A 23,620-nucleotide genomic window follows, 5' to 3' on the forward strand; every position below is an offset into this window, starting at 1 on the left:
TTTATCCTTCTGTGTATTTCCCCCGTTTTACATAATTACCTCATTTACTCAAATACTTATTAAGCATCCATTATGTGCTGGTCTAGGAACTGCGGGTAACCCTGAATAAAACAGAACTCCGGTGCTCGAGCCGTCACATTAGCAAGATAAATCAACTAAATGTCGTATGAGACGATTAGTGCTCGGTGAAAAGTAGGGCAAGGAAAGAGTAAAATTGATACTGCATGTACTTTTTGAAATGGAGGGTTAAGGTACTCCTCCAGGTAGGACCACGGGCCGAATTCGGAATTGCCCCAGCGGAAATAGAATTAAAACGCTGGGACGCGCCTGCCTGCCTGCGACGCTGCGGCCGAGGCGTGGCGCGCGGGTTTAGGTTGGGCGCGCTACAAGGTGAAACGGATCACGTGACTCGAGGGGCGGGAGGAAGTGAGCAGAGTTTGGCTGGGCACCTTCCCTACAAAAAGGCGGGCGGAGCCGAAAACCAAACAAACGACTTCTGAGTGATTGGGGGCGGGGCAGACGGCGGCGGGCTTAGTTTCCAGAGCCGAGGCCTTCCGCCGAGTTGGTTTTTCGGTTGTTGATCGCGGTGGCCGGGCGGTCTGCGGTCGGGCTGAGACGCGCGGAGCAATGGCGACCTTTGTCAGCGAGCTGGAGGCGGCCAAGAAGAACTTGAGCGAGGCCCTCGGGGACAACGTGAAACAGTAAGAGTTGCCCCAGCGCAGCATCCAGGACAACACTCGGCTGCTCTCCCGGCCTCGGGCTGCCAGCCCGACCCAGAGACGCCCACACCGCCCGGGGGCCTGTGCAGCCTTGAGTCCGCGGCGGCTGGGCTTCGGGGTTCTTCCGGCCGGGGCGGGGCGGGCCGCCCGAACTCACCGCCCTGGAGGCACCCGGACTCCCGGGCGCTCGGGAGACCCCAGCGGGCGCCGGTGCTCTGGACGCTCTGTCCTGGGTGGGGCGGGAGAGGCGCACTTCTCACACAAGGGCCAGGTGAGCAAGTGCGGGCCCCAGCGCGGGCGTCCGGGATGCGGGAGGCCGACGTGGGCCGAGTGAGCCGGGGCCCTACGCGCCGGGCCAGAGAGGGCATCGCGTGGGGCGGCCGCTCCTGGAGGGCTTCCTGGAGGTGGAGGTCTGTTGATCTCTTGTGATCTGCTAGGCATTATTGGTAAGTGCTTTGACAGCAGTTTCGTAAGGCAAACGGACCCAGCGGTAAAATCATACTTATAAAACACTATGACAATTATAGTGATGATAGCAGTAGCAGACATTTAAACATTTTTAGCTCTCTAAATGTATTATCTTATCTAATTTTTACAACAGATGTGAGATAGGTACTGTTACTGTTCTTATTTGACAGATGGGAAGACTGAGACCTAGTGAGGATAAGTAACTCTTCAAAAGTCACAGTCAGGGTTGGGACCCACGCTTCTGATTCCAGACTGATGCTTTAGAGGGGCTGTAAAGGATCCCGGAGACGCCCAGACAGACCTTCATCCAGGTTATGGTAGGGACCGAGTGCACAGCCGGGTTAGATGCAGAATGACCGAGGGTAAAATCAGTATCCAGCCAAGGCCGAAGCCAGACAGCATAGAGGGAACCTCTGAGATACAAGGAAGAGTTTGGAAATTTTCAAAACGTTGTTATTGCAACTTTATTTTTCAAAAATATAGGAAGTAAACGTAAACCTTTAAAATTATAGTGTGTGTGTCGTTGCTGCTAGATGGCTTCTGTGGTATTCTACACATTTGCATTGCTCAATGGATACGTACTTTTAAATGACATTGGTGGAGGAGCAAATTGGGAGTACTTAATTCTTCTCCAATACTTTCTTTTCATCCTTTATTATTTCTGGATTGAAGTTACTTAGCTTGGATGTCATACATGAATTTTGGAATTTTTTCCTTCATGTGAAATTTTGGGGTGGTGGAGTTGACTGTCTGCTTTTCATCCTAACAAGATAATAAAAAATTGAAACTATAAGAAGACTAGAATTAAAATGTTATTTTAGCACAATTATTTAATTTTTGATGACCATTTACTGATTCCCAAAGATAGAATGTTCCACTTTTTTTTTTTTTTTTAATTGCAGTCTTGCTCTGTGGTAGAGGCTGACGAACAGTAGCCTGATCACACAATTCACAGCGACCTTGATCTGGGCTCAAGAGATCCTTCCCTGCCGCAAGCCTATAGCTGGGGCTATAGGCACTCCCCATCAGTCCTGGCTGGAGATTTTTTTTTTCAGAGATAGGGTCTTGCTATGTTGCCCAGGCTAGTCTCAAATCCTGGCCTCAAGCAGTCCTCCCGCACTGACCTCCCAACATTCTGGGATTACAGGCATGAGCCACCACACCCGACTATAATGTTCCACTGAAAGTTATCTTTTAATATTCCTGTTCACTGTCTGCCTATTCTTTGTTTATTGAATTAAATATTCTTCAACTTATTTAATAGTAAAATTGACAGCTTTCACCTTGATTAATTACTACAGCTTTTTACTTTTGTAATACTGACTGGTAAAATTTACATTTTTTTTTTAATCCATATGGAATTAATTTTAGTGTAAAGTGTGAGGAAGGAGTCCAGTTTCTGCTTTCTGCACATGGCTAACCAGTTTTCCCAACACCATTTCTTTATTTTTTGAAAGAGAAAGAGAAAGGGGGAGAGAGAACAGGAGTCTTGCCCTATTGCCCAGGCTGGAATACAATCTAAAAATAGGTATTAAAAACCTCTTTTATGCCAATAATTGTACTTAACAGCGGAGACAGGAAGGAATAAGGGAAGAAAATAACAAACAGCCAACCAATATTTCATTTAAATCTGTGAAATGCTATGCAAATGCTGAAGAGTGATTGACTTCCATTTATGTGGTCACTTTCAAAATAGGTGTAATGTGATACTGAAAAAAAGATATGTTCTGTGGACCTGGTGTGAAGTATTCTATAAATATTCACTGAGTTTACTTATTCCAGGTCTGAGTTCAAATCATAAATGTCCTTGTTAATTTTCTATCTCGTTGATCCGTCGAATATTAATGTGGTGTCAAAGTCTCCCGCTATTATTGTGCGGGAGTCCAAGTCTCTTTATAAGTCATTAAGAACTTGTCTTATGTATCTGGGTGCTCCTATATTGGGTGCATATATATTTATGATCATTGACTCCTGTTACTACATTGATCCTTTTACCATTATGTAATGACCTTTGTTTCTTTTCGTCTTTGTTACTATTAAGTCTATTTTGTCAGAGACAAAAGTTACAACTCCTGTTTTTGTTTTTGTTTTTTTTTCCTCTCCATTTGGTTGGTGAGTCTTCCTCTAACCTTTTGTTTTGAGTCTTTGTGTGTCCTTGCTTATGAGATGGATCTGGATACAGCGTGCTGATGGGTTTTGACTTTTTATTCAATTTGCGTGTCTGTCTTTGATTGGGGCATTTAATACATTTAAATTTAGGATTAATATTGATATTTGTGAGTTTAATATTGTCATTTAATGCTAGTTGGCTATTTTGCCCATTAGTTGATACAGATTCTTCATTATGAAGATACTCTTTACCTTTTGGTAAGTTTTTGGGATGACTGATACTGGTTGTACCTTTCTGTGTGTAGTGCTTCTTTCAGAAGCTCTTGTAAAGCAGGCCTGGTGGTGATGAAATCTCTGAGTCAGGCGTCCCCAAACTACGGCCCTCTGGCCGCATGCGGCCCCCTGAGGCCATTTATCCAGCCCCCTGCCGCACTTCAGGAAGGGGCACCTCTTTCATTGGTGGTCAGTGAGAGGAGCACAGTATGTGGCGGCCCTCCAACGGTCTGAGGGACAGTGAACTGGCCCCCTGTGTAAAAAGTTTGAGGACGCCTGCTCTGAGTGCTTGCTTGTTCGCAAAAAATTTTATTTTTCCTTCATTTATGAAGCTTGGTTTGGCTGGATATGAGATTCTGGGTTGAAAAGTATTTTCTTTGAGGATATTGAATATTGACCCCCACTCTCTTCTAGTTTGTAGGGTTTCTGCTGAGAGGTCTGCTGTGAATCTGATAGGCTTCCCTTTATGGGTGACCTGACCTTTCTCTCTAGCTGCCCTCAGAATTTTCTCCTTTGTTTCAACCCTGGTGAATCTAACGATTATGTGTCTTGGGGTTGCTCTTCTTGAGGAATATCGTTGTGGTGTTCTCTGTATTACCTGGAATTGAGTATTGTCCTGCTTTACTAGGTTAGGAAAGTTTTCCTGAATAATATCCTGAAGAATATTTTCCAGCTTGGATTCATTCTCTTTATGACATTCGGGTACACCTATCAAACGTAAATTAGGTCTTTTCACATAGTCCCATATTTCTTGGAGACTTTGCTCATTCCTTTTTACTTTTTCTTCTCTAATCTTGTCTTCTCGTTTCATTTCGTTAAGTTGGTCTTCGACCTCTGATATCCCTTCTTCTGCTTGATCAATTCGAGTGTTAAAACCTGTGCATACTTCGTGGCGTTTTTGTATTGTATTCTTCAGTTCCATTAATTCACTTATATTCCTCTCTAGATTGTCTATTCTCGTTAGGATTTCGTTAAACCTTTTTTCAAGGTTCTTAGTTTCTTTACATTGGGCTAGAACATGTTCTTTTAACTCACAGCAGTTTCTTATTATCCACCTTCTGAAGCCTTAATCTGTTAATAGAACGCACTCGTTCTTCATCAGGCCTTGTTCCCTTGTTGATGAGGAACTGTGATCCCCTGTAGAGGGAGAGGCATTCTGATTTTGAGTATTCTCAGCTTTTTTAAGTTGGTTTCTTCCCATCGTAAATTTATCCACCTGTCGTCTTTATAATTACCGACTTTCAAATTAGGTCTCTGAGTGGACGTCCAACTTGTTGATTCCCAGTGCGGAATTCTGAGCAACCCACTGCGCCAAAACAGCGGCGTTAAGATTTTTGGTGCTTTTTGGCCCGGGAATCTTCCGTCTGGCTTCCCTCTTGAGTCCCTTTCTCAATCAGCTGAATGGGCGACTCTGCCTTCCCGGAGCTCCAAACGTCGACCAAAAGGGGACCCAGTCCCGTTTACTCTGCACTGACCACCGCTGTGCTGGGGCGCCGGCAAAACCTGGCCACAAGAGTCGCGCTGGTGACCCGTGGGCCTCCTCCACTGGGAATCTCCTGGTCCGTGAGCAACAAAAATTCGTCTGAAAGTGTGACGTCCTCTCTTTCTCTGCGCTTTCACTGGAAGCTACAATCCTGAGCTGCTAGTAATCAGCCATCTTGGATCTCTCTAAAATTTACATTTTTAAGCACATGATCAGCTTCACTCTGTTCCATTTAGAATGCTTACAAATATTTGAAAGTGAATGTTTACCTACCATAATAAATCTGAAGGACCTGGCTTGTATATGATTGCCTTTAACCTTGATTAGATGCAGTGGTGACCTCTGTGATCCCATACTCATCAATTACAGGTTCAGAGCTGCCAGAAGTGTTTTTGAAGTTAGCATTCGTTATTCAGTTTTTAAAGGCCAAAGCCGACTATCTGATGTTGGTCAGATACTGATGCTGAAACTAAATTTGGTGCATCTAGATAGAGCATGAATCCCCACTAAAATGCAATCAAAAGAGGTTTTTATGCCGGAAACAGTTAATGGTATGGTATCATTCTAAATTTGTTTTTCCATTCTCTCATTGTTCTTTTTTTTTTTTTTTTGAGACAGAGTTTTGCTCTTGTTACCCAGGCTGGAGTGCAATGGCACGATCTCGGCTCACCGCAACCTCCGCCTCCTGGGTTCAGGCAATTCTCCTGCCTCAGCCTCCTGAGTAGCTGGGATTACAGGCACGTGCCACCATGCCCAGCTAATTTTTTGTATTTTTAGTAGAGACGGGGTTTCACTATGTTGACCGGGCTGGTCTCGATCTCTTGACCTTGTGATCCACCCGCCTCGGCCTCCCAAAGTGCTGGGATTACAGGCGTGAGCCACCGCGCCCGGCCTCTCTCATTGTTCTTTTCCCTGCTGCTTAAAAAGTGCCTCTTGGTTAAATAGTAACACTGCTGTACTGTACAGTCATTTCTTACATTTCCTCATGAGCACTTTGCTTTGGTTTGCACAACCTGACTATTTAAGTGTGGTCCTTGGTAGTAGGCAAAACATACAAGGTTATGCACGGAGGCTGGATATGAGTTATTTGCTATTTATCCAGTGGTCTGAACATCCCTTCATGTCTGACTGGTTGGGTTGTGTGCCTAAGCTGCTTCCAGGAAGACATGGGCTTTGCTAAGCAACTCACTTTGTATAGTAGCCAGTAGAGTGCCATGTTCAAATAGGTGCCTGGTTTTTTGGGGTTTTTTTGAAGATTTGATCATATTTATTAATGTATTTATTTATGTATTTTGAGATGGAGTCTCGCTTTGTTGCCCAGGCTGGAGTGCAGTGGTGCGATCTCGACTCACTGCAACCTCTACTTCCTGGGCTCAAGTGATTCTCCTGCGTCAGCTTCCTGAGTAGCTGGGATATAGGTGCCTGCCACCATGTCCGGCTAATATTTGCATTTTTTTTAGAAACAGGGTTTTGCCATGTTGGCCAGGCTGGTCTCGAACTCCTGACCTCAAGTGATCCACCTGCCTCGGCCTCCCAAAGTGCTAGAATTACAGGCATGAGTCATTGTGCCCAGCCACGATCATATGTTATTTAATATTCTTCAGGTATCTCTAGTGCTTCGTAGTCCGACCCACTTACACTTCTACCCATTGTCCTCACCTTCACAGGGATTGATTGACTTTTTCGTATTTGTCTTTAGTCCATGTGTGTTGCTGTAAAGGAATACTTGAGGCTGGGTAATTTATAAAGAAGATAATTTGGCTTACAGTTATGCAGGCTATACCAAAAGCATGGCACCAGCATCTTCTGGTGAGGGCCTCAGGCTGCATCACTCATGCATGATGAAGGGGAACCTGCATGTGCAGATTACTTTGCGAGAGGAAGCAAGAGAGGGGGAAGGTGCCAGGCTCTTTTTTAACAACTGGCTCTTGGGGAATCTCTTGCAGGAACTCAGAGTGCGTGAGCACTCACACATTACCACCAGGAAAGATCACACCAAGCCATTGGTGAGGAATCCGCCCCCATAACCCAAACACTTCTCATTAGGCTCCACTTCCAACACTGGGGATTAAATGTCATCATGAAGTTTGGTCAAATATCCAAACTATAGTAGTATTGTTGAGGGAAACAGTCATTTGTCTGTGGCTACACAGTGAGTTAACACAGGGACCAGGATTGGAGAGCAAGTCTTTTAACCCTTGGTAGCTCGTTCTAGCTCTTTGGGCTGAAACATTTCCCATTGGAGAAAATAGTTTGTATTATTTTGACAGAGCTTCCTGGTGAGCCTTGTTTTAGTTCTGGAACAAGTTTACTCATTCCAAATATACATTTGCTTTTTATAAAATACTGACATAGGACTTTTAAATAATAGAGTTTTTCTCCAGATTACTGTCCTTTTTTGTTGCATTGAATGGGATAGGAAAAGAACTTTGTTTTTCTGTGGAGCTTTTTAAATTTCTTTCATTATTATTCCTGTCCTTTAAATGTATGAAAGTATCCGCTGTTGGAAAGTTACTGTTGACCTATTGACTAATGAATATGCAAATATCAGGTGGAAAGGGTGCCAAGTTCTAGAGCTGCACATGTTTTGTTGTTGAGTGAAATGGGCCTGAAAGATGGCCGTGTCATGGGTTTTGGGCCACTTAAGACCTCATAAATGCTATGGGTTTTCTCCTGAAAAATAACAACAACAAACATGAACCCAGAGCTTTGCATGCAACTACATATGTATATAGTCAGTTACGTACAGGGACACTAAGATGACTTGAAGCTAATCCACACACAGGGGAGGTCCTACTGTGGGTATAATATAGCAGTGAGACTATAAACCATCTTGTTTAGAAATCTAGTTTTTTTTTTCTGTTAGAAACTCAAGTACTAAGAATTTTTCATTCCATTCCATGAACAAGAAGCAGCTTCCTTAAGTACCAAAACAAAGGTTGTGGACGTGATGCGAAGTGATATATCTCACTTGAAATTCTAACACTGTTGTTAAAGTGTAAAGGGTTAAGTCATTTTTTCTGTTAGTTACTTAGTGATTTTTATTATTAGGTGTTGGTTTTCACTTTTAAAACTACCAAGTTTCTCATATCCCCAGGCATTTTCTTTGTGCTGAGATGTTTAGAAACTGATCTTTTTTTCAGCCAGTTAGATTGAAAGTTGAGTTTATCTGAAGGGAAGGATGTCACCTAAAACAAATATAAATGACTACTCCTCTCTCTGTTAAACACACACACTTTAAAATATAAATCTGAAATACAGGATTCTGGAGAGTAGGTCTATTAGAAACGTGACAGTGAGAAACAGAGGTATAGCTGTAGATTCTAAGTGAATCATGAGTTCAATTCTGTGACTGCCTGCCAATTCCCTTTTATTTCTTTTGAGACAGGGTCTTGTTCTGTCCCCCAAGCTGGAGTGTAGTGGCGTGATCATGGCTCACCGCAGCCTTGACCTCCTGGGCTCAATCAGTCCCTCCACTTCAGCCTTCCAGGTAGCAGGGACCACAGGCATGCACCACCACGACAGCCTTGTAGTTGTGTGTTCATGTGGTTATTTCTTTGTATGTGAATGTGTCTGGTGTCTGTATCCTAATTGCCTCTTCTTATAAGGACACAAGTCATATTGGATTAGGGCCCACCCTAATGCTCTCATTTTAAGTGCTGTTTAAAGGCCCAATCTCCAAATACAGTCACATTCTACAGTAGTAGGATTATAAGGCTTTAACATAGGACTTTGTAGGGGGACACAATTCAGCCCATGAAGCTAGGTAATGCAAAATTTCCTTTCTTGAGAATTGGAGCATTTATGCTGAACTTGGGAAAGAAGCAACATGTCTTCATGCTGTAGTCCCAGCTACTCAGGAGGCTGAGGTGGGAGGGTAGCTTAAAACCAGAAGTTGAAGGCTATGGTGAGCTCTGATTGTGCCCCTGCATTCCAGCCTGAGTGACAGAATAAAACTCTGTCTCTAAAAAAAAAAAAAAAAAAACAAAGAAAACTAGAAGCAGCAAAATCTGTGGTTCTTAATATTGTTTCTGCCCCTACAGATACTGGGCTAACCTAAAGCTGTGGTTCAAGCAGAAGATCAGCAAAGAGGAGTTTGACCTTGAAGCTCACAGACTTCTTACACAGGATAATGGTAAACTAATTATCTGTGGAGTCATTTCACTTTTCTCTAGTTTTCCTGGATTAGTAGTAAAGTCATTGACCTTTTTAAAATGTAAAGTTTTGGTTTTGTGGTGTGTAAGGTTAGCTTAATAATGTGCATATTTAAAATTAAGTATAAAGAATGGCAGAGTAGGGGCTATCCAAAATCCTGACAAGCTAGACCAAAGTTGTGGTTTCCTTATGTTGAAGATATTTTTAATTTGATTGTCACTGTCTTCCCTTTTTCAGTCCATTCTCACAATGATTTCCTCCTGGCCATTCTCACGCGTTGTCAGATTTTGGTTTCTACACCAGGTAAGGGAGTGGAAATACCTCCAGTATGTGTCAGTCTAGCAGAGCACTAGACTTTAGCTTTCTCTAATAGACACAGCCAGTGTTCGTAAAGCAGATGTTTTTAAACTGCTCAGAAGAAAAATTTTATTATGTAGATACAAATTCTTTCATAGAATCTTTTTTTCTTTTCAAAGCAAAAACGATTTTTAAGAAAAAGATATGATTTCTCATTTTCTATTCTTGGCATACATTTTAATTCTTTCCAGTGGAACCAAAACCTCCTGAACCCCTTTCGTTGTCATCCAGACTTGAACTTCTATTTCTGGAGAAAAAAATCTGTTAATAAATCAGCTGTGCAATTTGATCACCATTTTTGACATCAAACTTTTCGTTGCCAAAATTGAATAGTACAGCATCAACATTTCCTCTATAATCTTTATCTTATGATGCCAGCTCCTACATCAATAAAGTGTTTTTCAGCCAAGCCAGATGTAGGGCTACTCTTGTCTAACACCCCGAAGGAAGGGCTATCTGAATGTCCGTTTTCACAGGCGTTTTCTCCCTAGGTGGTATTGTGTAATCATAGGCATGTTGAAGTCCCAGCCCAGGTGGACCCTGGGTCCAGGCATGTTGTAGTCGGACAGCCATGCTGCCCTCCCCCACAGGCCAGTTTGCTCGATGGGGGACATGAGGGGGTCCTTCAGAATAGGGAACGGGATAGCCAGAAGGCGAGCAAGGAGACAGCCCAGGAACAAGAGGGCGCAGGGCAAGCACTGCAGCAGGGACTGCCCAGATCTACAGAGCCTTTGTAAAGCAGGCTATGGTCTCTGTACTTACATTGCCTTTTGATACTGACTCTCAACTCAGCTACATTTTAGATGACTTAAGTCAGGCGTCCCCAAACTTTTTACACAGGGGGCCAGTTCACTGTCCCTCAGACCGTTGGAGGGCCGCCACATACTGTGCTCCTCTCTCACTGACCACCAATGAAAGAGGTGCCCCTTCCTGAAGTGCGGCGGGGGGCCGGATAAATGGCCTCAGGGGGCTGCATGCGGCCCGCGGGCCATAGTTTGGGGACGCCTGACTTAAGTAAATGAGAAAGAAGGTGGGAAGTCAGGATGAAGAAGGTTAGGAGGATGAAGAGAGGGCAGTTGGTGTTAGGTGTCCCATACCTAAAGGATACCTAACTTGAAAGGTGTCTGTAGCAGGGTGATGGGGGAACCGCAGCATATTTTGGGACCTGGACTTCCACTATGTTCTTAAGTAAGATAGCACCTGGAAGGTCCAGCTTCTGCACCTGTGTTTGGTAGATTATTGGTAGAGAACAAGAGGTAGGGGACAGTAGCACGTTGAGGGGGTGGTGGAAACTAAACCTGTCACTTTTAACCTAAAGAGAAGATTAAGCTATAAGTCACTTCTTTCAACTGTCTTGTTTTAATCAGTCAAAACAAGTAATTAGATACACTGAAAACTTTCTTCATGATAAAAGTCATGCTGCTCAGTAGTTTTTGTGTTTCTAAATTGCAATTTATGTCTATTTATAAGAGTACAAAAGTTACCATTAGAATTGTGCTTTCCAACCCATTGTAGATTAAACTGAAATTTTTTAAGGGCTTAGGGTGATTCTGATGATCATATATCAAAAGCTCATGTTTTATGTATAAATGGCTAGTTTTTTTTTATCCTTTCTCTCTGTTTACCTCTACTGTATAATAAAGAACTCACAGCCTGGACGTGGTGGCTCAGGCCTATAATCCCAGCACTTTGGGAGGCTGAGGCGGGTGGATCACTTGAGGTCAGGAGTTTGAGACCAGCCTGGCCGTCATGGTGAAACCCCAACTCTACTAATAATACAAAAAAAATTAGCTGGGTGTAGTGGCACATACCTGTAGTCCCAGCTACCCCAGAGGCTGAGGCAGAGAATTGCTTGAACCTGGGAGGTAGAGATTGCAGTGAACTGAGACTGTGCTACTGCACTTCAGCTTGGGTAACAGAGTGAAACTGTGTCTCAAAACAAAAAATAATAGAATTCACATAAAGTCTCCTAACACCTCATTCCTTGATCCTCAAAGAAGTCATTGTTAATGTGTAGTAAACTGTGAGCACTTGCTTGTGGGGTCGTGTTAGAGAACAGTGACTGCTTCCCTACCCTCACCACACTCATCACTGCACGTTCTTCCACCGTGTCAGATTTTTGATGTGCTATTTTATTTATATAGAAGTGGACTTTAGCCATTCCTCTTTTATGTCCAAAGTTAAATCAAAATCTACCTTGTTGTATAAAATTTAATTTGATCAGAAAAGCCAATATTGCGAGGATTGCATCTTACTTTTTAGGGAAGTATATTGTAAATTGCCATATATGCAAAAGATAAATGTAGTGATCAGAAATAAAAACCCAGGTTGATAAGAGTCAAGAGACTTAGGTTCAAGTGTAGGTTTTGCCACTAGTTTACATATTACAGTTACTTGGGTGTTCTTAGTTTTCATATTTATAAAATAAGTACAGCAATTTCTATCCCATAGGATTATGAAAAAACAGATGAAAGAATGTATAAAAAAGTGATTTTAAAAATAAAAAATGCCAGTTGGGTGGCTTAAGCCTCTAATCCCAGCACTTGGGAAGCTGAGGTGGGTGGATCACCTGAGGTCAGGAGTTGAAGACCAGCCTGGCCAACATGGTGAAACCTGTGTCTACTAAAAATACAAAAATTAGCCAGGTGCAGTGGTGGGCACCTGTAATCTCAGCTACTAGGGAGGCTGAGGTAGGAGAATCGCTTGAACCTGGAGGCAGAGGTTTCAGTGAGCCAAGATCGTGCCACTGCCCTCCAGCCTGGGTGACAGACTAAGACCCTGTCTCAAATAAAATAAAATAAAATTTAAAAAAATAAATAAAAATGCCAAACAAATGTTGAAGTGGTATTAGTAAGTGTAGGTGACTGATTTTAATTAGATAAAAACCTTTGATATTCTTAATGCTTAATAGTTACTTTAAAATAAATGAAGAAGCATTTGGATTTTCAGAATGTATTCTTCCATATACAATTCTTCCGATAAAATTCCCCAAATTTATTTTCTCAAAATGAAATTAATATTTGTTAGTAACAAAGAGATTTCTATTCAAAGTAAAATACAGTTCTTTGTACCTCACAATTATGGATGGGTTGTTTTCTAGTTTTCTAAGTTAGGCAGGAAAGATGATATTAATAATAATATTTGTTGAGTAACTACAGCATACTAGACACTTTCTATGCATTATCTTTAATCCTCATAACAATTCTACCGGGTAGGTGTTAGTCTGTTTTTATAAATAAGGAAACAAACTTCAGAGAAGAGAAAACAAAATAAGAACTTGCCTTAGGCCTTATCCAACTAGTAAGTGGATGGGTTGGATCAAAACTGAAATCTAAGTGCTACTAAAAAGCTTTCCCTCTCGTCAGGGTTAGGCCTTACCACGCTTTGCATGGCCACACAGCAGCAGCTGGTTAGCTCTGCTGAGTTTGCAGGCCTGCTCTTTTGCATCATCATCTTCATGTTCAGCCTACTTTCCTATCATCACCTAGCATCCAGTTTCATTTATCAGGAAGAGATTTCTTGGGAAAATCATCTAAGATTGGGTGACCTTATCAAGTGAGATCTGTGCATGCCATAGGTAAGAGGAACTTCCCAAACGGTTCTTTTTTTTTTTTTTGAGACAGAGTTTTGCTCTTGTTACCCAGGCTGGAGTGCATCTCGGCTCACCACAACCTCTGGCTCCTGGGTTCAGGCAATTCTCCTGCCTCAGCCTCCCAAGTAGCTGGGATTACAGGCACGCGCCCCCATGCCCAGCTAATTTTTGTATTTTTAGTAGAGACGGGGTTTCACCGTGTTGACCAGGGTGGTCTTGATCTCTTGACCTCGTGATTCACCCGCCTCAGCCTCCCAAAGTGCTGGGATTACAGGCGCGAGCCACTGAGCCCGGCCTCCAAATGGTTCTTTTTAAACTGAGGCATCTGGAATATTTTTTTTTCAAAGCTTGAAAAACTTTCAAAAAATATCAGAATTGCAGGAACATTTTACTATGATTATGGGTGACTTTTCTTTCTTAAAAATTTTTTTGGGTTTTATTTTTAAGTGTACTATAGTGTGGTTGTATTACTTTTTCTTTTTTTTTTACATTAAACAATATATGTTCATGGTTTAAAAAATGTCAATAGCACAGACGATTTCATGATAAAAGCTTTTTCCCACCCCTAGACCTATTCCCAAAGGCAACTACTTTTTGTTTTTTGTTCTTCCGGTAGGGCCTCTGTGGCCCTCATAGTTGCTTCAATCTGTTTCTCGATTTACTGATTTTAACATCTCTGTCTTATTGCTATGTGTTCTTTGAGATTTCCTCAACTCTTTTGGCCTTTCTGTTGAATGCATTATTTAATTCAGCAATTTTAATAGCATCTTATTTCATGGATAAACATGTTCTCAAACTTTTCTGTGGATACCAATTAGAAATTTATCAGAATTCTTTTGCATTTCCTGTCTAGAACCTCATTATTATTATTATTATTTTTACCTTGCTCTTGTTGTATTTAAGTATATTGTCAAATATCTGGTGATTCATTTTTGTCCATTTCATGTTTAAGAATGAAGGATAAAACTGTCTAAAGACTTTGCTTTAGAGTGAGCTGACAAGAAGGCTGTTAATAAACTGGGGGTCTCCCAAATTTCCATATACAGAGAGCTTTGCTGTAAGGTACCAATGTCCATACTAACTACCTTAGTAAATCCCAGAAATTGTGTTCAGTTTAACTAGAGAAGAGTCCTTATTCCCTCCCCACCTTCCTTCTAACCCTCTGCCCCAGCTATTATAAATACCCTGCTCTGTGTCATTCTGTGCGTGGGAATGAGCCTTCATGGGCCTATGAACTGCGGTCACGCAGAAGGGCCCTGCTGTGCTTGGTTTGGTGCTGTACCATCATTATCTTGAAATTCTTAATTTTTGAATATGAGGCCCAGCACTTTGATTTTGTACTGAACCCACTTTTGGGAGTGAGTGAACAGGCTTGCGTGGATGATTTAAGGATACAGACTTTCCATTAATTTTGTTTTTAGCCTTCCAGATCCCTCCTGGTTTCCACTCCACTCATTCTCCCAGTCCAGGTTGTGGGTTTCTACCAGGCAGGTCGACGCGCTTCTGCCTCATTTGCCTAGCCTAGGTTACAGCTTCCATGGGTCTGCTTTGTGAGTCTGCACCCTAGAAATTTGTTGACATCTCATTATGTCTGCCACTCATTTTCCTTTTTTTTGAGACACAGTCTTGCTCTGTCTGCCAGGCTGGCATGTAGTGGCATGATCTCGGCTCACTGCAACATCCGTCTCCCAGGCTCAAGCAATTCTCCTGCCTCAGCCTCCCAAGTAGCTGGGATTACAGGCTACCATGCTCAGCATATTTTTATATCTTTAGTAGAGACGGGGTTTTACCATGTTGGCCAGGCTGGTCTCGAACTCCTAACCTAAGGTAATCCCCCCCACCTTGGCCTCCCAAAGTGTTGGGATTACAGGTGTCAGCCACCATGCCCGGCCTCATTTTCCTTTTTTAATCTCTGTTGTGGAAGTGTGCCATTTACTTTCCTTACTTTCATATTTCGTGGAGACTTGAAGGAGAGAGGAGATAAATACAGGTGCTTGGCTCATCATCTTAGACCAGCAAATTTTGTCCTACGTCTGTGATAATACTACTGCTGATCGACGAAACACCCAATAAACATTAATTAAAAATATAAAAATATTTATCTTCCTAAAAAATTTTAGTTGCAGCTAGGAAAAAAATGTGATTTGAAAAGATTGATAATTCTATTTAGCGAAGTAGAAAGAGAAGATTTGGATTGAAGCATTCATTATTTATTTGCATTGTGAGCATTCCGTGCTTCTTACCCCAAATGAAAACAAACTTAGTAGTTATCAGTTGTCATTATTTTTACTTATGGTTATATTTTTCTGTCTCCTAGAGGGTGCTGGATCTTTGCCTTGGACAGGGGGTTCTGCAGCAAAACCTGGAAAACCCAAGGGAAAGAAAAAGCTTTCTTCTGTTCGTCAGAAATTTGATGTAGGTTGTTCTTCAGTAGATCTTGATAATGACTGACTGACGTTCTGGTGTGATGGGACTAACTTTAGTTTTTAAACGAATATCAAAATACTGGTAGTGGAGTTAAAAAGGGAATATGATTAGAGAAGAAAAGGGTTTCAAGGATTGTGAGTTCTAGGTGTCTGAATTTTTGTAGTTCTTGCTTAAATATTAATGTTATTAATTGTACCTAATGATTTTTCAGTTATTCAAAACAGTGTCTTTGTTCTCTCTCCTAAGTATTTTTCTTGAACGAATAATGTGTCTTGGATGAAGACATCTGTCCCAAGGGTTTAGGCAGCTTGGAGCTCTTTGGTGGGATCTTGGTTATGCTCAGGGGGGGCCCTGAGCCTTTTGGGGACTAGCAGAGATGCCATGAAGGCATTTGGCTTTAAAATTTGAAAGCATTTTAAAACAAATTGCTTTTTCAAGCATATATTTGGGGGAAAACAGCTTCCCCAAAGTGACTCTTTTATAGGTTTATGGGGTATTGATAGCTTTATTGATTAACATCAGTAAACATTTATTTTTCATCTTTACTCTATGCTTTATATCAGTAAGACTATCCAACCTGGAGGGCATCAGGATCTCTAGAGAGACATGTCTGGTTTAAAAAGACATGTTCAATATAAAATAGTTTTATACTTGGAAAATGGAAAAATAACCGTGTTGTTTTCATAATAATTTCAAACAGGGACAAATCATCTTCACTATAAAATCGTTTATGTTGGCCTTAAGCAAAAGCTACCAGTGATGATGGAGAATATGAATGGGCTATCAGAATCTCCCAGGGGAAGGCTGAGATTTTTATGAATGAAAATGACTGTATTTTAGGTTCTGTGTTGAGAATTCTAAGTAGAAAATAACAGCAATTAAATAGGCACACTACACAGCGTTTATCTTGGAATATTTGTTATTTGATAGCCATATTGGTTAGCCTGCCATATTGGTTAGGCTTTTTAAGGCTTAATTGAATCATTCATTGTATGTTTGTACTTTTAGAACCTACTTACAGTTAAATTTAAAATGCTCTGACTTGTTTGAATATAGTTCCTTACTTCTCCTTCAATTATTTCTAGCACAGTGCCATACATTCTGTGATCACCAGGGTATAAACTGAATAGAGTAAACTATGCAAACTACCATTATTCCCCTTAATTCATGTCTTCATCATTACCTTGTATTCGTTGTGAATTTGTGATTATTTGTGCATGAATTACTTTTTTATTTCCTTAACCCCTGTGGTATAGTTTTGGTGGCATTAATTTGTAGGAGCTCAACTTCAATAAAGCAGTACTTTGTGTCTTGTTTGCCACTGTAATGAATAATTTTTAAATGAATAATTTTTAAAAGTTTTTTTTACTCATAGCATAGATTCCAGCCTCAAAATCCTCTCTCAGGAGCCCAGCAATTTGTGGCAAAGGATCCCCAAGATGATGATGACTTGAAACTTTGTTCCCATACAATGATGCTTCCCACTCGAGGCCAGCTTGAAGGGAGAATGATAGTGACTGCTTATGAGCACGGGCTGGACAATGTCACCGAGGAAGCTGTTTCAGCTGTTGTCTATGCTGTGGAGGTTGGTTTGCTGTTGGGAGAAACAATTTTACAGGTTGAATGTGATAGGCTTGTGTGTTGTTTAAAGTCAGTATTGCAAGAAAAGAACCCAAATGTCACTCTGATTTCACAGAATTGTCATTGTTGAAGTTGTTTGCTTTTTTTTTTTTTTTTTTTTTTTGAGACAGTGTCACTTCATCTCCTAGGCTGGAGTGCAGTGGCATGATCATGGCTCACTGCAACCTGGAAATCCTGGGCTCAAGCTATCCTCCTGCCTCAGCCTCTCAAGAGCTGGGACTGTAGACACGCGCCACCATACCTGGCTAATTTTTTTAGAATTTTTTTGTAACAATAGGGGTCTCTATGTTGCCTAGGCTGGTCTCGAATTCATAGGCTCAAGTGATCTTCCCACCTTGGCCTCCCAAAGTGCTGGGATTTACACGTGTGAGCCACAGCACCTGACTGAAAGTTGTTTTCTTTTAGGAGGAGACACTCATTACAATCCAAATAATTGTCTTCAGTTAATAGACTAAGCTTTTCAGAAAGGTTATTTATGGCATAACCCTTCTGCTTGATCTGATGTTTTGTCAACAGGGGAATGGTTTTTAAGGAAAGAAATGAAATTGAGAATCCTGAAGATTAAAGTCACTTATTTTTGCTGTGGTACAGCACTGAAGAGCATTAGTCTTGGCATCTGAGCAACAGAGTTCTTGCCACTGCCCATGATTTAATTCATCCATTCATTTTCTTCATTTAGTTACTTGACAAAACTAATTTGACATTGAGGTCTATAGTGAATGGGTGCGGCCAGATAACATTGGATAATTCTTTTCAATTCTCTAAGCTCTATTTTCTTCATCTGTACCTCAAAAATAGTAACAGTTGTCTCATGAAGTTATAAACGTTAAGTGAATTCTGTGTGCAAATCAATTATAAATAGTACAATAATGTCTTGATATAAGTGGATTTTCCTTGGTTTAATTGAAACACGCTGCCTGATTCTGGCTCTTCTACTAATAGTGGTAGCCTGGGATGAGTTCTGTCACTCTCTTTTCACAAACTTCCTTAACCTTTTCCTATGTACTTGGCTGTCATAAAAGTGAAGACAAATCAAGTACCTAATTTATTTTGTGCTGTTTCCTACATATCTATAGTTTATGTGGCTTTTGAGAAAGCCTAAAGTCATTTTTGTGTACTTTTATTTAAAGTCATCTAAAAATCATTTTTGAGAGAGAGGAGCTAATTTAGAGATGTAAAAACTTTTCAAATAAACTTCATTTGGGGCAATCCCATCTTAAAAAGAATTATTAAATGAAAATAAGCTTGTCCCCTTCTTTCCCGTATCCTCCTACTCCTTTGGTATGGCTCTGCGGCTCTTCATGTGAACATTCATTTGGTTGTATACACATCTCCATCTAAATGCCAATAAACGTTTTTTTGTCAATGGAATTTTATGATTTGCTTTTAAAGAGGAGGAGATCATGCTATTTTTCTTTTCTTATTTTCACAGAATCACCTTAAAGATATACTGACGTCAGTTGTGTCAAGAAGGAAAGCTTATCGGTTACGAGATGGCCATTTTAAATATGCCTTTGGCAGTAATGTGACCCCACAGCCATACCTGAAGAATAGTGTAGTAGCTTACAACAACTTAATAGAAAGGTAAATGAAGTTTCTTGTAAATTTTTTTTTTTGAGACGGAGTTTCACTTTTGTTGCCCAGATAGGAGTGCTATGGTGCAATCTCAGCTCGGTGCAGTCTTGGCTCACCGCAACCTCTGCCTCCCGGGTTCAAGTGATCCTCCTACCTCAGCCTCCTGAGTAGCTGGGATAACAGGCATGTGCCACCATGCCCAGCTAATTTTTGTAGTTTTAGTAGAGACGGGGTTTCTCCATGTTGGTCGGGCAGGTCTCAAACTCCCAACCTCAGGTGATCCGCCCACTTCAGCCTTGCTAGTTGGTTATACTTCTCTTAACGAAATAGACCGCCGTTAAATAATTGGTTGTGTTTCCATGTGTTTAAAGTACCTTTAACAGGAGACAGTTTTATTTTTTTAAGTCCTGTACTTGCCTGAGATCAAGTGAATTATTTTGGTACCTTCTTTTTAATCAGAAGTGAAGTTCCAGAGTTTGGCTGCATGTGGGTTTAGTGTGCTTGTCCCCCACCGCGACTCTTAGGTGGAATGGAGCAGTGCATAGGCAGTGCATCCTGAGGGCTCCTGAGGGGTGTCACCTGCTTGACGGTGAAGTGAGCCTACTTTCCATTAGAAGCAGGGCCTGTGATTGTTGGGTCACAGCTGGGTTTCTTGGTGGTGGGAGGAGGAGGAGTGGGAGATATTTCTCCAGGCCCTCAATTTGGTCTTGTAGCTCAAGATCATGGCATGTGCCTGGTGTCATCACAGTGCTTTTTTGGCCTCCTGCTGTGCAGACGTGGTCTCTCAGCTCATCTCTGGGATTCCTGTGTCCTTTTCCCATTGAGGGCTTCAGGATGTGTCTATGTCCTGAGTCACTCCTTTATGAGACAACCTAGATTACTACTTCATCCCTATGTTGTCTTTCTTACCCTTCCATCTCCCTCTGTCTTCCACTTCCCCCAAATGGAATTTAGTCTGAATTTTAAGCCTTTGGAAAAGCAAAAAACCAGTAATATAATTTTCTTTATGGTTACTGAAGTGACTTGAATTTCCTGTGAATGCTGGACTTTGCATATCTGGTTAGTTAGGAAGAAGAGAGGTAAAGAGATAACTGGGACTTGCACATTCAGAGAAACAAGTATGACTAGGAAGGCTGGCAGGGTGATTGGTGGACAAGTTACAGGAAGAGAAGGCAGGAGGTGTAGGTGGAAAAGCTGAGAGTTGGATAGAGCAGAGTGTTGTTACCACACGTGGGAGTTTGTACCATTGCCCATTGCATGGCTCTGAAGGTCTTTACAGGGGGCATGGGCCTATTTTAACCCATCGTAAAACTGGGCTCACTGTTTAGATTGCCATATGTGGTGATTTATTGCCTAAGTCGCATTCAGGCATATCTGTTTGGGATCATTCTTCTCTAGAAAAAAAACAAACCCCCAAAAGTGGCTCCTTTGTAGTGGGTGATGTTGGGAGCAGCGTCTGGCCCTGGCGGGACTCCCAAGCCCTCTCTGCCCTGCTGGCCAGGCTCTGAGTGCCTTTGCCTGTCTATTGGGCACTTGTTACTCTAACAGGCTGCTTTTGTCTGATGCTTCAGTCCCACGCTAATGTTCCACTGTGCTTTCTTCTGAGTTACTGCTTTACTCTTTTGTTTTACCTCATGCTGTGTCCCCAGCATTGTGTAGTTTATCTCCTACTGGGTTATGAGGTAAAAACCATGTCTGACTTCTCAATTTGTATCTGGCTGTATTTTAGGAAATTGGCAGCTTCTGGACCCCCATTCTCGATTTTTGCCTATTGCTTCTGTGCTGTGTCTTCTTTTCTTATCATTTATTTTAGAACCAGTTTTCTCCAGTATCATTCACCTCCCTCTTAAAGCTATTTGTTTTCCATGTTATATTCCTGTAGTTAAGGTCTATTAGTTGTTTCAACTGGAAGCCCTTTAAGGGAAACAATTTTTGTTCAGTATCCAATATTTTAACATTGTGGAAGGAGGGTAAATATAGTTGCATTATGTTTTATTTCCAGCCTTTAAAAATTAAAATTACAGACTATTCATGTCTGCGGGAGTAGACACTGAATGGATTTCTAATTCAATTAAAGATATTTTTAATAAGATTCTAGCAGGCCAGTCCTGTCCTTGTTGTTCAGTTGTCTCCATGCTAGGAATATTTCTGAAATTTTTATTTTCAGCCCTGCAGCTTTTACTGCTCCCTGTGCTGGTCAGAATCCAGCTTCTCACCCACCCCCAGATGACGCCGAGCAGCAGGCTGCACTCCTACTGGCATGCTCTGGAGACACTCTACCTGCATCTTTGCCTCCGGTGAACATGTACGACCTTTTTGAAGCTTTGCAGGTAAGTCTTGGCTCCTTAAAGTTTACCTAGATTTATGGATAGGTTAAGAGATTCTTCAAGTCGACAGAGGTATTGACTGTTTTTTTTCTACTTCTTGTCTTGGTGTTTTTCAGTTTTGTCTGTTATGAAAGCCATTATTAATACTTGCCTCATTTTTCCAATCCTGAGCCTATCTTCCCTCTCCCCACTAAAGAAAAAAAAAAAAAAGAAAAAAATCCCTTGTTTTCCTATTCCTATTTCAAAACATTTTTATTTCCTTATCTTATTGTTATCCAATTGGTGATTGATTTTAGTGTCTGACTGAAAGTTTTTAAGTTGCGTGTATGTTTTGTTGATGTAAAGCCTTTTATATGTTGGAAAAATAAGTCTACTGAAAAATAACTGGAGTGTTAATTTTTTAATCCCAGGTACACAGGGAAGTCATCCCTACACATACTGTCTATGCCCTTAACATTGAAAGGATCATCACGAAACTCTGGCATCCAAATCATGAGGAGCTGCAGCAAGACAAAGTTCACCGCCAGCGCTTGGCAGCAAAGGAGGGGCTTTTGCTGTGCTAAATTAGAATTTGAGGGTGTGGGACCCTCACCAAATTCACCGATTACTGAAAATTGAATGTTTTTTGGGTCCACATTTCAAGGCTGAAGTGTATAGTGTATATATAACCTTTCCTATGGAAATGTGACATTGAGTACATTTGTGTTGCTGTTGTGAAGCCATTAATTATAAATCTTTGGTAATGACCCGTATCTCTATATTTATGTGTTTCCAGCTGTGGGAGCAGGCACTAATGAAATCTTATGCCTGGAATGGAGATGCTTAGGTACCTGAGGCTTAGTGTCCTGTGGTCTGCATGTAAGATAGATGACAGTCTAGAACAAAGAAGTTGTTATAACATAGTCCCCCTGATCAGCAGGACATCTGTGTGTTCAGTGACATCATACATTCTGTATCTAGAAGTCTAAAATTTCTGCCTTTCTCCTAAAGAATGTGCTCTTGCATTTTGGCTCAAATAACCTCCACAGTGTTAAAAATCAGATACCTCCTTTAGTGACCAGTTTAATTTTAATAGCTAGAGGTAGCCCCTGAAAAATTTATCACTATAACTCCACAGGAAATATGACTTGGAAGTGCTGTATGTACTAAACCTTATAAAGTCTTTGCATTGAAAACCAAAATCAAAACAGAACTCTTGGAATGTAAGTAATTAACTCTATGTCTTCCCATGACTCAAATTTTGTTACAGTTAGTATGTCCAAAGACTTCGATTGGCAGTTTGTTGGGTTAATTATTCATATGGAATGTATTTTAAGAAATCTAAGGCCGGGCGCGGTGGCTCAAGCCTGTAATCCCAGCACTTTGGGAGGCCGTGGCGGTTGGATCACGAGGTCGAGAGATCGAGACCATCCTGGTCAACATGGTGAAACCCCGTCTCTACTAAAAATACAAAAATTAGCTGGGCATGGTGGCACGTGCCTGTAATCCCAGCTACTCAGGAGGCTGAGGCAGGAGAATTGCCTGAACCCAGGAGGCGGACGTTGCGGTGAGCCGAGATCGCGCCATTGCACTCCTGGGTAACAAGAGCAAAACTCCGTCTCAAAAAAAAAAAAAAAAAAAAAAGAAATCTATACAAATTGGATATATGCTTGGTAATTGCCCTATTTCTAGGAGGTGTCTAATTCTACCCTTTCAAGTGATAAAGTGAAAATAATTTGCATTCGACAGTGTTACTGATAACAAACCTAGGTTTTTTAAAAGAGATATGTTGCTTTTTTACTTAAGGGATAGCATTGACAAATTAAGAATGTATAGATAGGTTTGTGTAGGTCTAAATAATAGCTATATAGATATGTATATATGGTTCACGTATCTGGATCTGTGTATTTGATTTTGTACTTTAAATGTGACAAACCTTTTGGGAGAAAACTGTTTATTAAACATTATAAGGATTATTGCCTTCTAAAGAAATATGAAAATTGCTTGCTTTATGAGGGCTTGGTAGAGACTTCTCAAAATAATGTACTAGATGAGAAAGATTAAAAAGCAGATTCCAATTAAGGTATGCCATTTTTTTTTTTTCTTTTTGAGATAGGGTCTCACTTTGTCTTCCTGACTGGAGTGCAGTGGTATGGTAACAGCTCAATGCAGCCTCGACCTCCAGGCTCAGATGATTCTCCCATCTCAGTCTCCTAAGTAGCTGGGACTACTTGCAATGCACGGCTAATTTTTTTTTTTTTTTTTTTTTTTTGTAAAGACAGAGTTTTACTATGTTTCCCTGGCTGGTCCTGAATTCCTCAATTCAAGCAGTCTGCCCACCTTGGCCTCCCAAAGTGTTAGGATTACAGGCTTGAACTACTGCACCTGGCCAGGTATGTAATTTCTTTACTTATGTATAGATTAAGATTTAAAAAGAGAACCAACAGCTTAGTTTCAGTTCTTGGCACAAGCCTTTAGTTTTAGGTGAGATACTGAAGAATTTTTAGGGTTTGGA

General features: G+C 41.2%; 1 protein-coding gene across 2 annotated transcripts; it reads left to right on the forward strand.

Annotated features, from left to right (window-relative positions):
- The first annotated feature begins 457 nt into the window (after positions 1 to 457).
- TADA1 (transcriptional adaptor 1) lies at positions 458 to 23,382 on the forward strand. Of its 2 annotated transcripts, none has more exons than XM_003928078.4 (8): positions 458 to 701; positions 9,096 to 9,187; positions 9,445 to 9,510; positions 15,474 to 15,571; positions 16,959 to 17,168; positions 18,657 to 18,808; positions 20,967 to 21,129; positions 21,537 to 23,382. In XM_003928078.4, the coding sequence occupies exons 1-8, from the start codon at positions 628 to 630 to the stop codon at positions 21,687 to 21,689; spliced, it is 1,008 nt and encodes a 335-aa protein (XP_003928127.1). In that variant the 5' UTR covers positions 458 to 627; the 3' UTR covers positions 21,690 to 23,382. The 2 variants fall into 2 exon arrangements, with proteins under 2 accessions (XP_003928127.1, XP_074245922.1); XM_074389821.1 differs by lacking the exon at positions 458 to 701 and adding an exon at positions 855 to 990.
- The last annotated feature ends 238 nt before the right edge of the window (positions 23,383 to 23,620 follow it).

The sequence above is a fragment of the Saimiri boliviensis genome, chromosome 19, assembly GCF_048565385.1.
Source record: "Saimiri boliviensis isolate mSaiBol1 chromosome 19, mSaiBol1.pri, whole genome shotgun sequence".
Classification (NCBI taxonomy): Eukaryota; Metazoa; Chordata; class Mammalia; order Primates; family Cebidae; genus Saimiri; species Saimiri boliviensis.

Bases quoted from the DNA above. Each gene is read 5' to 3' on its own strand.
- TADA1 (XM_003928078.4), top strand. From the start codon at position 628: ATGGCGACCTTTGTCAGCGAGCTGGAGGCGGCCAAGAAGAACTTGAGC. The intron at 15,572-16,958 runs GTAGGTTGTTCT...TTTTACTCATAG, and splicing joins CTGTTCGTCAGAAATTTGAT to CATAGATTCCAGCCTCAAAA. The intron at 18,809-20,966 runs GTAAATGAAGTT...TTTTATTTTCAG, and splicing joins TACAACAACTTAATAGAAAG to CCCTGCAGCTTTTACTGCTC.